This window comes from Dermacentor silvarum, chromosome 4, assembly GCF_013339745.2.
Source record: "Dermacentor silvarum isolate Dsil-2018 chromosome 4, BIME_Dsil_1.4, whole genome shotgun sequence".
Taxonomy (NCBI): Eukaryota; Metazoa; Arthropoda; class Arachnida; order Ixodida; family Ixodidae; genus Dermacentor; species Dermacentor silvarum.
Genome location: NC_051157.2, coordinates 16,436,439 through 16,452,524, shown reverse-complemented (window position 1 = coordinate 16,452,524; position 16,086 = coordinate 16,436,439). Strand labels below are relative to the sequence as shown.

General features: G+C 45.4%; 1 protein-coding gene across 1 annotated transcript in view; it reads right to left on the bottom strand.

Annotated features, from left to right (window-relative positions):
• LOC119449525 (uncharacterized) overlaps positions 1-16,086 on the bottom strand; it is a 123,823-nt gene that overhangs the window by 5,633 nt on the left and 102,104 nt on the right. The window contains exons 3-4 of the mRNA XM_037712712.2: positions 11,370-11,605; positions 5,668-5,921 (exon numbers count right to left, since the gene is read on the bottom strand). Coding sequence (XP_037568640.1) covers positions 5,668-5,921; positions 11,370-11,605 — 490 coding nt within the window. The remainder of the gene's footprint in view (positions 1-5,667; positions 5,922-11,369; positions 11,606-16,086) is intronic.

The following is a 16,086-nucleotide window of genomic DNA, read 5'->3' as shown; positions in this document are numbered from 1 at the left end:
AAATCGTTAATTTTACGCATCCACCACCATCACCACCACCATCACCACCGCCACCACCACGAACAACGCCGTTTGCTGCATACACGCGCAAGCTACAGTGTCGGTTGTTCAGTGCAAGTTAACGTAAATCGAGCGAAATATTTCGTTACAAATAATATTCCCGTCACTTTTTTCCTTGCTCCTGAAGTTATGACATTTAGCCCCTGGGGTGGGTAAATGTCATCAGGAATACGAAGCGGAGCACGCGATCACGTGCCGGAGCTTCAGCTGTGTACGCCTGTGGCTGTTCACCAAGCCGAAAGCACGCTAAGTCGTGGAATGACGCAGTGACGCAGTGGTTTTTTAGCTATGTCACTGTGACGTAGACTGAAGCGCGCAAGGCTAGTGCATGGGATGACTCAGCGGACGGTAGGCTTCACGGCCAAGTGAGCGCGGGTTCGCGGGAACTCCGAGGACGCGCAGGCAACGAAAACCGCTGTGTCATGATGCAGCGGGACGTGTCTGTGTTGGTAAACGGCCAGAGGCATGCACATCCCACGTTCAATCGCGCTCTTGTCTATTCCGTTTCGAATTACGCACTGGCAGCGACGTAGCATCAAATTTAATTTTTTTTTTTAGGGGGGGGGGGGGGGCTAGAGGGGGATGGGGGGCGAAACGCGCACTTGACCGGGAGCGCAGCGGGGGAGAAAGAGGGGAGAGGAGCTAGGCAAGCCGCATACTAACTGTTAAATTTCGGGGGGTGTGGGGGACTCGCACTTGACAGGGAGCAAAGAGGGGGAGGTAAGGGGAGGGTAACTAGGTAGGCCGCATATAACAGATCAATTTCGGGGAGGGTTTGGGGGCTTAAGGGGGGGGGGGGGGGGTACGTGCCTGGTGTGCCACCCCCTGGCTACGCCGGTTACAGGCGAATATACATTACTACAAGCTACCTATAGCAATAAAATATCAATAAATAGCAATAAATATCAATCAATAAAAAGTATTCTGTGAGCTGAGCATTCTGTGCATGCAAACTGTAAAGAATTACTACTATAGCGCACGGCAAGCAGTCGCTCCGCGAGAATTGTTTGTTTTTGTTGTTTATCCGTAAGCGTTTTCAGCTGATAGAAGACGCCTATTCACAAGCAATAGGCTGCTTAAGTTGCAATAATCCTGCTGAATGTTACCCGTTCGCTGATTTTAAATTACGATGCGAAAGCTTAATAACCTATTAGATACAGACCTCCAAGCGCGTTCAATGCCCCTTGCGACAAACTGCCACCCTACACGCTACTACACACGGCATCCGTTTCCTTAGAGCAAAAATTGGCGGAGCCACTGCGACACCTCTTTGTTCCGTGACAGTCGCGGGGTTCCCAGCAAGGCGCCGACACCGGGAAGAGAACTGTACAATATGTTATTCCGCAGCCCAAGTGTCACGGCGGTTACTACTTTCCTCCTAATTCGATGCCCCCACGCGTACAGGAAGACAAGCAAGCGCCGAGCCGCGGGCCGCCACCACAACAGGCCCGACCCGTCCCGCGCGCGGCGCCCGGAACCGCAGTCCTTCCGAAAAAAGCCGCGAGAAGATGCACGGTCCCGATCATATTGACGCCATCTATCTTGTCGCAGCAGCCAGCCATCCGGCCTCAAACTCACCCCCGCACCGCTCGGCTCTTCCTTCGCGGTCGAGCCTCGCCCAGAATACCTAATCGGTGATGCCTCTTTTGCGGTTGCCCGGAGTTGTTGTGGTTGCTGTTGTTGTGCGGCGGCGGCAGTGGCGGTGGTGGTGCGCCCAGCAAAAGCAGCAGTTCGGGGGGAGGGAGGGAGGCTGGGGGCGGAGGAGACCCCCTAAGTGGCCGTTCTAAATTCGGTGGGCCACCCCTGTTTGGGAAAATAGAGTTGGGAACCGTTAGGACACGAGCAATCTGCGGTGCAACGACCCGCGTCCGCCGCGCCGCACGCTGATCGAAAGCACCTCCCGCACCACGAGATGCGGCTCGTGCCCCTGCCTGCATGTGTTGGCATGCATGCGCGGAACGAGCGCGTGCCTCGGCCGGCGAGACAATGCGAAGCCATGACCACCGCCGCGCCTGGGAGCAACGTGCCATAGCGGAGCAAGGCTAGCAGGCGAACAAGACAGAAGCCAAAAGGAAGTCGGGGGGAAGGGGGGTTAACAAGCAGAGGGCACCCTTCACGGGGGCGCATTAGTCGGTGTAATTGAGGCCTATTTATTAAGCGCCCATCGGTGGGCGACGAGCAGATGACCGCGAAAACGGAAAGGTCGCACCCAGTGCCTCGGGTATAGAGCGCTGACGCGACGCGGCGTAGGATTGCGCGGGCCACAGCTAATGCCTTTCTTCCTTCCTCTTGCTTTCGCCAGTCGTTTCGAAATCGAGGGGCCGTGTTCGCAGGAGCCTCCACCTGCCCGTTTCCGTTTCTCATTTCGGTCACGCGGAGGAGTCGATTACAGCGGCCAGAGGAATACACGCTGCGAGTAACGAACGCCACAGCTGTTCGGAGTGAACGAAGATCGTTCGGCAAAGGGCGTTTGTTATTGTAGAAGACGGCCCGGATTTGTCGTCCTTACTGTTGCCGATCCTGCTCGCTCTCGTAAGTAATAAATAACGCGAAACGGGCAAGCAGCGTTCTTGACGAGAGACTCACTGTGAAGCAAATAGGCGCACTTATCTGTTTTTCTGATTTGTTATACTGATGCCAACAGCGTTGGCAGCGCGGAGGAAGCGACTGAGGGAATGACTGCTTTCGTTGAAGGTCTGGCAGGTATACCCAAATGGGCGCGGAAGTGGCTGTTGCGTCACCCTTTCTTCAAGCCGGCTTCTAAGCACTTTTCACGACCGAGCGCTGGCCGCGTTCGCTGAACAACACGGCAGACATGAAGACACACTGTTACTTGGGTTAAATACAGTTGTTGCTTTCTCTCTTTTTTGTCCTCTCAATAGTGACGACAAAAGCACGGGAAACTATGAACTGGTATTTTCGCTAAAGCAACGACCGCTTTAAAGAGACGCCACACAATTTTCAACCCTGTGTTGCTTATTCCACAGTATTTTCTGTCATTAAGTGCTGACGCTCAGTTGTCATTGTCATCATTTCGTCGTTGGCACTCGTGGCATAGGTGAACTCTGTGCAAACGTCTGACTAATCCCTCCCGTGTTTACAGACGAACTATCAACAGTGAACGTTTGGCAGCACAGTCATAAAGATTCTATGTCAGCCACCTAAGATGGCGAAAGCAAGGGTCTCCAAAAATTAGTTAGCGATATTTTTGACGTATCGGCTGTAGTATTCGGCATCGCGTCCTGCAAGAGTCTGGCACCTGCCTCTTCTTTACACGCGCATTGCCGCTGTGCACTTACTGGATGAAGTATCGCTACCGAAATGATTATTTATTATAATTGAGTAAGGCTTGTGTTGAAGCTAGTTTGAATAGATGTGAGAATAGACAATGCTGATTTGTTTTCTATGTTTAACAACTCAGTGGAAATGGGCTGCGTGTGGCCAAAAGTTCGACAACAGTTCTTGGTAGAACCGGTAGAGGTGCAGTCACTGGCCAAGTCAAGTCGCTGTGGAGGGGCAGATCAATTGACAGTCAGAAATACTTGCATGTTCTTGGTTGACAACGAGACGAATAAAAAGTTCCAATGGTTGCTTCTAAGAAAAAAAAAGGAAAACGAGACAAACAGGTGCACACCAGATTTCCCACAATGTATCAATATAAGTGATATTAAAAGCCACGCACTCCTCCATGATAGTTTTAAGCTGGGATAGCGTTCGTTAAACGTGACGAGCCGCGCTGTCGACGGGACAAGAGACACATCCAAGCCCGGTTATAACGAACTGGTTCATGCGCTAACAGTTACAGAATAAGTTGCCCTATAGGGTGTTCCCTGCATAGTTTTTAACTTAGGGACACCCTATCGCGCTACTTATTTTGTAACTGTTAAAATGTATCACATTAATATGATAAAATCTGAATCTAAAATGTGAATCTGAAAAGAAGAAAAATTGTGGTTCGATATATCCAGTATTTCAATATATCCGAACCCAGGTATAACGAACGTTCATGATGAGATTGTTATACACGGGTAGAACAAAGCTTCGTGATACAGTTCTTAAACACCCCCTAGTGACCTTCCTCGCAGCAGCATGTGTAAGCAGCCCAGCAATTCGATAGGACATAGCTCTCTGTCGCGTTATGCGGCGTATCGCATCCTACCCGGTTACGACCGAACTTGATGTCAAGCATAAAACCGAACTTGATGTCATAACCGCCCGCAGAAAAGGACCTGCGGGCGGTTTTATGACACAGGTTGTAGACGCTCCGAGTGCGATATATGCAATGCACAGCTCGTTTTTTAGTAATTAATATGGCTTTGAATATCGCAAAATAACTTGCAAGGTCGATTCACATAGGTCGCGAAGCTTCGGGCGAAAAGCGGTTCAGAACGAATTGTCACCGAGACATCAGCAAGGGTGGTTATGGGAGCAGCGATTGAAGCGCGACTATGTTTGGAGGGAACAAACATTGGGAAAGAAAAAACTTTTATAAATAAAGAGAAACATAGTTAGATTCATTCAATGAAAATAAGGATCCTAATCAGTTTTATATACGCATGGCGAGAAAAGAAGAAACAGTTCTGTTTTACTTGATCATTATCAATAAATATCTTTTTTTCAGCGCCCACCGTAAGAGAGCTCACCGATAGCGCCGCTATCACTTGCAATGCAATGCAGCTCTTGTGTGCAGAAAGGCGCGCTCGTAAAGTTCACCTGTTACAATACGCCCCCCTCATATGTTGTGTTGTTTTGCTTGCCGACGTTTGCCTAAATTTGGTGACGTGGGTAGTTTCGTTGTTTCTTAACCTATTCAGTAAAAAGCAGTAAGTTGCGACTACCAGATAATTGTTTAATTTAGTTGTTTCAGGGCGACAGCGCTGGCCGACGGGCTTGGCGTACGACGAAAGGAAGAGCACTCTACGCCCAAAGCGTTCGTCGGCCTCCAAAGAAAGTATGTTCTGGGCAGGGATGCGATTTCGACAACCGTGCGGTTGACCTTTTCCTGCATCGTTTTTCGCGCTGAAAGCTCGGAACGCCCATCGAGTCGTATGGCGGGGCATTTGAATACACAGCTCTAATGGCAGGCCTCCGAAAACAAATTTCGCGCCTTTGAGAGCAAAGTGACGTCACTTCTGCTTTTAACGGATATGACATCACATTATTTTTTTTCCGCCGGAAGTGTTCCCTCCTCACACAGATGGCGCTAAGCCCCATGAACCGCCGATGAACCGCCATGTTTTGAACGTATGGGCTTCTATGGAAGCTTCGCTACCAGGTATATCTACCTTGTAACTTGTGCGTGGTGTTCAATATAGAGCATAATTCGCTGTACCCAGGTTTGTTATAAGCGGGTGTGACTGTGTAAGAACAGGATAGATGCGCTTCTCTCCTGCTCTTACAACTCGTTTCCCGTCGTTGACGCACTCAGTTCGTCGTGTTGTCCTCCAGCTAGCCCTTCGACAAGGCTTGCCCGCACTCGCCGTTGCGTCTCCTGCAAAGGCTCTGCAGCGATACATTCATGAACTCTGTGCGTAGCTCTCCCCACCCTCGCCGTCACCACCCTTCTCTCGCGAGGCAGCAGTAAAAGGCGAGCGTGGCCATGCTCACTTGAGTGGTCCCGAGGGCAGTTCCTCGTGCATGCCGGATCCGGCGGCCATGTCGGCGTCCTCCGACGAAGGCGCGTGCAGCGACACCTTGTTGTGCTCGCCCGAGTGATGAGCGATTCGCGAGGGCCTCGCTGCTGTTCGCGGGATGTCGTTCACCGGCTGGCACTCGCACTCGGTGTGGTTGGGGAAGAGCAGCTTGGTCACCGAGTTGCGCAGGCCCACCTCGCCGCCGTTCTGGTTCTGCAGGTGGATCGTCTGCGCGCCGCGTGAGATGACGGCGGTTATTTGAAGCGCGAACAAATCGTGTAGTAAGTGATGTGGTTTGAAGTGAATGCCAGGACATATGGTTGGTGCGGGTGCTGATGCGGTAAGAGAGAGTAAAGGCAGGTTAACAAGAGGAAAGAGTTGACATTTTCTTAGGCTTGCGCAAGTCCTGCCCAAATATTTCCGGGGGGTTTTCTAATCTTTCTGGCACAGGACCAGCCCAACATCGTCGTTATTCGTGAAAGCTCTATGACACCAAAAAATCATAGAAGCTATCCTCTGACACGGACAGGCATCCATAGTCTGGTCAGACAACCCGACAATCAAATCAAATCAAATCAAATCAGTTTATTTTCATCTCAAGGATGAGGGCAGGCTCGGAATAAAAGTGACATTAGTCACTTGAGGGGAACCCGAGCCTCCCTGATACATGGAAAGCATTGAGGACAGACGCACAAAAATTCATTCATAGCAAGAAAGGGTTAATATTTTACAACTTGTAATACACATAGATTCATCACGAACTGAAAATATAGATACATAGATTCCTTTACGGTTAAATTACACAGTACAATACATGAAGACAAATTGCAATATACGCTGAAAGTTTTATTAGTGATAAATAATATTGCGTTGATTTCATGATAAAAGTGCTTCCCTAATAGCACGTGCGCCACATTCTTCAATTTTTATTCTTTTTTGAATTAATTTGTTTAATAAAACAGGAACAGTGAAGCGAAGCATTTGTCGGCCGAGGTGTGTTCTGCAGAATGGAATGATCCAGTGTTGTTGGTGACGAGTAGGGTATGGGATAATGTATGGTTATAGTTGAAAAATATCCAAAAAAGCGCGATTGCTATTGAGCAGGGATTTTTTATATCTTATTGCTAGGTAATACTCGTAAAGCTGATGAATTGGAATAATGTTAAACCGTTTAAATAATTCACGCGTGTGCGCATAATAGTCAACATTAGCAATGTGCCTAATCGTTTTTTTCTGTAGTTTGTATAGCCTATTAATGTTCGTTGCTGTTGTGCTTCCCCATACCAGAAAACAATAACTGACATGCGATAAAAACAAGCTGTTATAAAGTGTTATCTTAACGGAAACTGGAAGCAAGGAACGCAGTCGTGCAAGTATACCTACACATTTGGAAATATTAGTTATTAACTTACTAATTTGTGGTTCCCATGACATTCTACAATTAAAAAACACTCCTAAAGTTTTAACCGTGTCTACAATTTCAATCGTCGCACTACCTAAGCGTAAGGCATCACCTGGAGAAGTAATCTGCATCCGCGAGTGAAAAATTACAGCTTTTGTTTTGGATGCGTTAATGACTAATGAATTTTGCTCACTCCATGCATTTAGGCTCTCTAATGTAGTGTTGATAAGTGTAGTCAATGCACCCATATCTGTACCAGTGAAGAAAATGCTAGTGTCATCGGCATAGATTATATATTTAGGTTTATCACTAATTTTTACAATATCGTTGATGTACAGGTTAAAAAGCAGCGGCCCTAAAATGCTACCCTGTGGTACCCCAGTGGTTATCGGCTGAAGAGAAGAGAAGTAATTGTTAATTTTTACACATTGCGATCGGCACTTGAGGTATGATTTCAAGAGTGAAAGTGGGATGCCGCGAATACCATACATTTCTAGTTTTTCAATTAAAGTGTAATGACAGAGACGATCAAAGGCCCTGGAAAAATCTACAAAGATTCCAATGCAGAGTTTCTTATCTTCAAAAGATTTTAGAATTATTTCTTTTTGGGCTAGTAAAGCAGTCTCAGTCGACCTGCCTTTCATGAAACCATACTGTGATTTTGTTATTATGTGAAATTTGGTGCAAAAGTTTATGACTCTCTTAAAAATAATTGTTTCAAAGCCTTTTGAAAATATCGGTAATATAGAAATGGGTCGGTAGTTCGTAAGGTCATTTCTGTCTCCTTTTTTATATAACACGGTGACAACAGACGTTTGCATTTGTTTTGGAAAACAGCCTGTCGATAAACACAGGTTATAAATGTGAGTGAGCACAGGAGCTATAATATGGATTACATGCTTGATCGGAGATATCTGAAAACCGTCTATGTCATGCGCGCTGGTGTTCTTTAGCGCAGAGAACGTTAAGGCTATTTCTTGATCGTCGGTTGGTTCTAAAAAGATGCTGTTTGTTTCTGTCGTCTCTGCACGAGTTAGCGTTGGCTGTAATTTTTGCGTTGGCTTTACAACGTTTATGAGAAAGTGGTTAAATTTTTCGGCAAGCTCTAGATCTTTAACAATCTGGCCATCTATTTTTATTTCCGTAATTCCTGAGCAAATAGGTGTCCTGTGAAGTAACGTATTAAGCTTCCTCCAGATGTTTGCACTCTCATTGCAGCAGTCTGGATTAAATTGTTGACTTAAATAATCTCTTTTTTCTTTCCTAATAAACGCATTTACTTTGTTGCGGAATTCTTTAAATGTTTTTAGGTCTGACAGGTCTCTAGTTTTTAAAAACCTTCTAAAAAGTTTCGTTTTCTTTTTGATCATTTTTAAACATTCATTATTTATCCATGGTTTTCGATTTTTACGGCATTTTTTTACAACCTTTTCTTTAAAATGCTTAAGATAAATTTGTTTGAGGATAGCTATGAATGTCTCGTAGGCTAAATCTGCAGTTAATGAAAGGTAGACTGTACTCCAATCTGTTTGGGAAAGACTTGTGCTAAAAGCAGCTAAGGTAAGAGGCGTGATATCTTGAACTGTTCTAGTCGGTAGCTCCGTGGGCTTTTTGGTATCACTGTCTGTAATAAAATAAAGTGCTAGGTGGTCGCTCATATCGCAACACAATACACCTGACTCTACGTTATCTTTGTTTATGTTGGTAATAAAACATCAATTAAAGTTGCCGAATTTGGTGTGATACGTGTGGGGGTATCTGTTACTATCTCGTAACCATTTGACACAACCGTAGCCATAAACTCAATTACGAGGGGAGAAGACTCCAGTATGTTGATGTTAATGTCACCACCAAGAATTAGTCTTAAGTTGTTGTCATTTACGTAATTGAATAATTTTTCAAGAACACTAGTGAAATTATTTACAGATGAATCAGGTGGTCTGTATATGACAGAGTAAACGTAATTTCGTGACTTTAGAGTTAGGCATTCAATGTCAGAATTAATAAAAGAAAATTCTGGTACTATCTGAGAGTCTATGCCGTTCTTTATTAACACGGCAAGGCCACCACCTTTTTTCTCTGTACGATTGAGGAAGTAAGTGTTATAATTATCTTGCCTGTAAACCTGGTCTTCTAGAGTATACCAAGTCTCCGTGATCATTATAATGTCAAAAGTAAAAGAAAAGGTATTAAGAAAAGCAGATAGTTCATCTTCTTTGTGTCGTGCTGAACGAATGTTTAAATGAAAGCAGCACAGTTTGTCGCGAAAGCGCCTTGCTACAAGATTATTGACGTCACGAGATGATATCGCCATTGCGAAAGAAAAGATGCACCACAACAGCGCATAGCGATTCTAAGCAATCTTTTCAATGTCACATGCTTCACGAATGTGCAGAACATGCGAGTTTTCATCTTTCCGTGCAAGAATACGCCCATCATTCGTCCACACAAACTTCCAGTTTGCTGTTTTATATTTAGCTATTGCCATGCCAAGAAGTTGCTTTAAAACTGGGCATAAGTGTTCATTGATGAACACAGGCGTGTTAGAGGAGTGGCCAAGATCCTGTGTCGAGATGCGCGTTTTCTTTGCTTTTTGAAGCACCGAATCGCGTTTGGAGCGGCTCTTGAATTGCACTACTATGTTCGGTATTGAAGTGGCATTTTTTGCAGGTACGCGGTGACACTTTTCAACATCATCTTTCAAGATGGGAACATTTAACAGTGCGCCAATCTCGTGAAGGGTACTAGGAAGGTCCTCATTAGCAAGTTTGGGTATTCCCTTAATCTCAAGGTTACATTTTCGAGAGTATTGTTCAGAGGCAGTGATCCTCTGATCCTGATGAGACATTTGTTTTCTCAAAGATTCGCACTCAGTTGTTAGCTTTTCATTGATGCTCCTTAGAGACTTGTTGTCCCTCGTAAGATCAATGTTTTCTCCCTTTAATTTTTCGACTTCTTCATTCAAAAAGCTCACACTGCTCTTTAGGTCTCTTATTTCCTTCCGTAGTTCTCTCTCAATTGCAGATTTGAATTCAAGCATTTCCTTTCTCATCTCTTCTCGAAACTTTGCTAATTCACTCATATTCACAACACCAATGAAGCCAAATACAGTGTCGTTTCCTTTCGTTATTATTATTATTATTATTATTATTATTATTATTATTATTATATTATTATTATTATTATTATTATTATTATTATTATTATTATTATTATTATTATTATTATTATTAAAATATTTATTTTATTTTTACATTTCACTGACTTGTTCTCTGTTTCAGATTTGAAAACTCATTTTGTTCTCTTGGTTTTGATTGGCGGTGAACCAGTTGCGCATTCGCAGGAAGAGGCTATCATTCGCGTTTTACTTCGTTCGTTAGGTACATGAAGGCACAAAGCTAGAAGATCAAAAAACGTTTTTGCGCGGCAGTTTATGGCAGCTAAAACTTTTTTTTTTCAGAATCTCTAGCATTTATTTGGCCTTGTAATGCATGCTGGCATTGTGAAAGGAGCGTTCGTATTTATTTATTTATTTATTTATTTATTTATTTATTTATTATTTATTTATTATTTATTTATTTATTTATTTATTTATTTATTTATTTATTTATTTATTTATTTATTTATTTATTTATTTATTTATTTCAGTTTTACAGTAGTTGAGCACTGGTTACTCCACTGCATTAGTTTGCCCATCACCATTTTTTGTTTATCTCTGAGAACTGAAGGGAATTACTTTTAATAAGCTTACTACTTCCGTGTTTGGCATGCCGACCTTACATCTAACCTACCTATATCCATTAGAATGTGCACACAGTAACATGTTCATCGACTTAATTAGACCACCAAGAGCTCGACGTGGTATGCCTTTCCTTTTTTTTTTCTTTTCGTAAAAACACGATAATGCTTGTTTCTACAAACCAGTTTCGGTTGCGGTACCCCCGACGGTGGATACGTCATGATGTATTGAAACATTAGATCGCTCCGTTCCGGCTATTGCTGCGACTGTCACATGCGAGCTTAGACAGAAGCGCGCACAGATCTTTTGTTTATTTTTTTCAAGAGTAACTTCATTATTCCTAGTCCTATTGCATCAAATTTTGCTCAATGTCATGACGTCACCATAATGTAAATGACGCCAAATTCGGCATTTAGAGACAAACATTACTCTAATTTTCTTTTATTACATGATATTTAGGAGATGTTGGCGCCTTCAAGCGGCACCGGCTACTCCTTTTCGCTTCGAATGTAGAATGTAGGCGGCGCACACTCACGTAAAAGTGCAGGGTGACCTCCTGCACGGCTCGGGGCACGCACTGGTACTGCTCGCTGTCGCAGCATCCGGAATCGTCGCCGCACCGGTGCAGGATGGTGCACCGGGGCAGGTACTCCTTGCTCGGGTCCGAGTAGAACTCTTTGACGTGCACGACACGCGTGCGGGGCACCCGGCACCGGGCCGTCGTCCGAATGCGCAGGAAGTGCTCGTTGGCGCTCCGGACGTCCTCCAGCTCTGAAGTGGTGAGACACGGCAACAGCAGTCAGGCACGATAAACTCTCCCAGTCAGTCGGGACGCGGGAAGCGAAATTATCCATAGGAAGAAAGTGGAAATAATTAAGTTATGGGGTATTACGTGCCGTAGTGGGGGGCTCCGGAATAATTTGGACCACGTGGGGTTCTTTAATGTGCACCTAAATCTAAGTACACGGGTGTTTTCTGCATTTCGCCCGCATCGAAATGCGGCCGCCGTGTCCGGGATTCGATCCCGCGACCTCGTGCTTAGCAGCCCAAAACCTTAGCCACTGAGCAACCACGGCGGGTGAAGTGGGTGACGACAACCCTTCCAGCGGTAGCCGAAGCTGCTTGTCCTCTATTTACCTGCACATTGTGTAGTTCCCGTGCGCCATGATGAAGGATACGTGTACACTATGCCATAGAGATCGGACATTTTGGAGGAGTGAGATAATTCCTGAAAGTGCAGTTCCTGAAAGTGCAGTTCCTGAAAGTGCAGTTCCTGAAAGTGCAGTTCCTGAAAGTGCAGTTCTTGAAAGTGCAGTTCTTGAAAGTTGAACACGGAAGCAAGCACTCGATCCCACGGGTGAGTCGCGAGCGCGTCATTTCTCTAGTCTACCACAAGCAGCCTCGCCACTTTACATTGTGAAGTGTTTGGAAAATGTGAAAAGGAAAGGAAAGACACCAAGGAGCATCACGAAACGACTTTGTTTCAGCACGAAAAGTGGAATCGCACGAAAAGTGGAAGTCCACCGCTCACTTCGACAGTGCAAGCAGCAGAGCTGCTAGTCACGTCGCTGTTAGATACGAGAGATTGTACGTATAGAGTTCTTCGATCTTCCTATACTGAAACAACTCCTTCACTCGATCGAAACTTTTCTGAGGTCAACGATAACAAAGCGAAGTTTGCTCAACGCGTAAGACAGCGTTCTGTTTTAGGTTGGAGTATATCCTCGTTCTCTGAACAACAAAAGAAAATACTACTTGGAAGACGAAAACAAGAACGTAACAGCGCCATCTGTACGGCATGTGCAGCTTATCGAATCCTGCGGCTGTCGTAGAGAGTTACTACAAACGTATGCGCGCCACGGGAGTTGGCCGCTGGTTTAGACAGGCTCGGCGCTTGTGCAGCGCGGAGAGAGTTTATACCGTGGCGGAGTATAAGTATATGCTCTCTTTCGCTCTTGCTTTGTAAGCAAGCAGGCGGCACGCTTTGTTAGAACGCTTTCAGCACTGTATTTAGCTTTACGGTCATTCGTGCTATTTTCTTTTAGAAAAACGGCGAGCCGCTCCGATACGATCTCGTTTCTCCCGACGCGTAAGTACATTCTCCCAACTTTGATGCCGAAGTCGACAACTTCGAAAACGGGCTTCGTAGATTCCCCGCACTTGGCTGCTACCAGTTTACATCTTCTGCTTCGGGTACGCGCGGTTTGGCTGAAAGCCGCCGTAAAACAGTTGGAAAGCGGCCGACGTCCGTCTTTTCTTATTTTTGTTTTGTTTTGTTATCTATTCGCAGTGAGACGGGCTGGCACCCCGTGAAATGAACGAATGGCCGTCCGGATTTTGCTGATAACCTAGATCTCGCTCTCGTTAAACGAACTTTGGCTGAATTCAGGCCAGGGGTATCAGGTTGCCTTATCAGTCGCTTCGAAATCTTCGCTTACACGCGCGTCTTCCCGCGTATGCTACTCAGACTCTGTGATTGATGGGCCTGGGGCATTGCTTAATCTTGGCTAGCTAATAAGACATCAAGGAACAGATTTAGGGCGTGTACGCCTTTACTGCAACAGCGTGGAACATAGAGGTATAAATTCAACGCTATAGATATGTTTTAAGTGACATTGTTCGTAGCACTCAAGATGCGTTAAGGATATCATGAACGCGAGGCGTATACTCATTTCTTGCTGATAGCACTCCAGAAAGAAGCGGAGTTACCGAGACATTCATCGCACTTTATAATCTGCGCTACCCTACACACCTATCTCATCAAAGTGATCACTGACAAAGCAAAGTACACTCTTGTCGAAAACAAATCGCGAGTTCAACTGGTTTATTGTCTGTTTACCAGCTTGCATATAGCTGTTCTGCTTGCTAGCTTTTGGCTGGTTTCAAATGTTTCTGACTGTTTACAAATGACAAGTAAACAATAATCCAGTTTCACGAGTTGAGCATTTATACCTTGTACAACCGACGAGACGTTCAATCTTGCAGCAGTAGTCTGGATGGCATGCGCAACTAGCCGAAAGTTAGGAAAATAAGATGCGAAATGTATACAATGTATACACGATCTGGAAATCAACAGAACAATGAAACGTGCTCTGCCGTGCTCTTCACGCAAGACTGCGCATGGCACCCTGTTGCGCCGATGAAAGCAAAGCTCACCACCACGACCGTTTGCGTATGACACACCATATCAATTCTTTCTCCTCCAACCTTCGTTACTGAAGAACCACCGCAATTGTTCTCCCGCTCTCATGCCAATCTCACTGCCAACCCTTCCGCCTAGACCTTGTCAAGTCTGTCAACTCACCCGAGGGGACCAAACAGTACCTGCGCTGCTGCCTGTAGGCATGGGTACAGCTGCCCTGAAGTCAGCAGCTGGCAAAGCTCTGTTCCAATCACGTTTTCAGCGCCTAAGCGCCTTGCGTAACCCACGATGATAATTATTACATTTTCCTTACCATGATGCCACGCCCATGTCGGTCCTCCTGTTTCGATATTCATCGCTCAAGGGCCATCACACTCGTTCTTTCGTTTGTAGGGTAGACTTCGGTGTCGAGCCTATTACCTTGACCTTGTCAACAGTGACAGCTCACGGAGGGCTCTGCATCTACGCAGGGGAGCGTATACAAGCCGGTAAGGACAGTTATGGTCGAGTTAGGATGTTGGAGAATGGATCCCAGGTCTGTGCCACGGCAGTTATAAAGCAGCTGCTCTCACGTTAGCAGTTGGCAAATTATTGTTCCGCACATGTTGACAGCGCCTTAACCGCATGCCACGCCACTTGTAACTGCGCCGATGATACTTTCGTTTTCGTTTTTTCACGGCCCGAAGAGCAGAGTTAGACTGGCGGCACTCGGGGGCGAGAGTAGACGCGTTGTGATGGATGGAAAAAACGAGCTCGGGCCAGCGTCTGGCGAGCGTGTCTCGTAACAGCGGTTGGCCCAGACGTTGTAGTTTGCTAAGCCGGCGTCAGCTTGTTAAAATCGAGGTCTGAGAACCCAAACGTATATGCTGAGAACGAATGCGAAGTTCTCACTGCTAAGAGAAAAATAGAACTAACTTGCGACTTGCGAAAAAAAAAAAAAGACAGTCTCAGCAGCCCCGAGTCAATGACTACGCTAAGTAGCTCCTCTAACAATGTGTCTCTTTACGTGACCTAGCAGCACTAGTATTACAACCGAGCGAATGTTTGCTTAAGCAGTGTTCAAGATTGGTCTTCACTTTAGCGCCACTGTGCAATGCTCAGTAATTGTTGTCACTTTGTGCCCCTGAAAGCGGGTAAGTTCACCCCAAGTGGCGGTTCGGGTTATAGAAGACATCGTGAAATTTGTAGTTTAAAATTCGGGCAGAGGAAGGTGACCAATTTTTACGCGCTCTTAGGGCATTAAGTCGCCTGCAAGGCAAATGAGCAGAAAGACTCTAATTTTTCTTGCGTGCAAATGTAATAAAGCAGGCCTATTTTGCTTCCGAGTATGGGGTGTTTGTTTTCAATTCGTTTTGTAAAGCAGATTGTTCTTTAAGGTTGCAACCAGTGAACACAAATACTTATGACGACAAGTTTCTGAGAACTGAAATAAATATAACTGTACGACAGCACGTACTGCTGACACTTAGACGCACAATACTGCCACAAGAAGAGATAACTTAGCGACATGTTAGACGTCCGTATTAAAGCAACAGTGCGATGTAGGTGACCTGCCAAGATAAAAGATAAAACGTGACACGCACCAACGACATAATGCTCCTGCTTGTCTTGGTTTGTCGCTTCTTAGGCGCCGCTTTAAAACTATAACTGTCATGTCAGCCATCGTATCTATATGTATTTATATACATTTTAAAAGTAGCAACGGCCTCCTCGCGCAAGACTTCACCTCGTCAGCCTTTTATCACGATGATGAATAAAGCGCATAACAAGTTAAAAACTCTTTAACAGCACAGAACCCCCGATATCAGACGAGATGTGATTACAGGCAAAAAAGAAAAGTAATATTTGTAAGCGCCTTTTGAGCAACGCGGCCTGCCAGGCTCCTGGTGATTGAGTTGCAAGCAAGAGAAGGAGCGGCCCCGCGTGCTACAGGATTATCAGCCAAAACTATCTGCTGGAAAACATCGCCGAACGCACTAGGTTACTCATCACTCTGCCCTTCTTAGTGGAGGCATTCTCTATATCTTCTTATCCATGTCACGTACAGGCGGAATTTGGCGCATGACTCGTAATACGATGCGTCCGGCTTATAGCCGAGCAATGCATTATC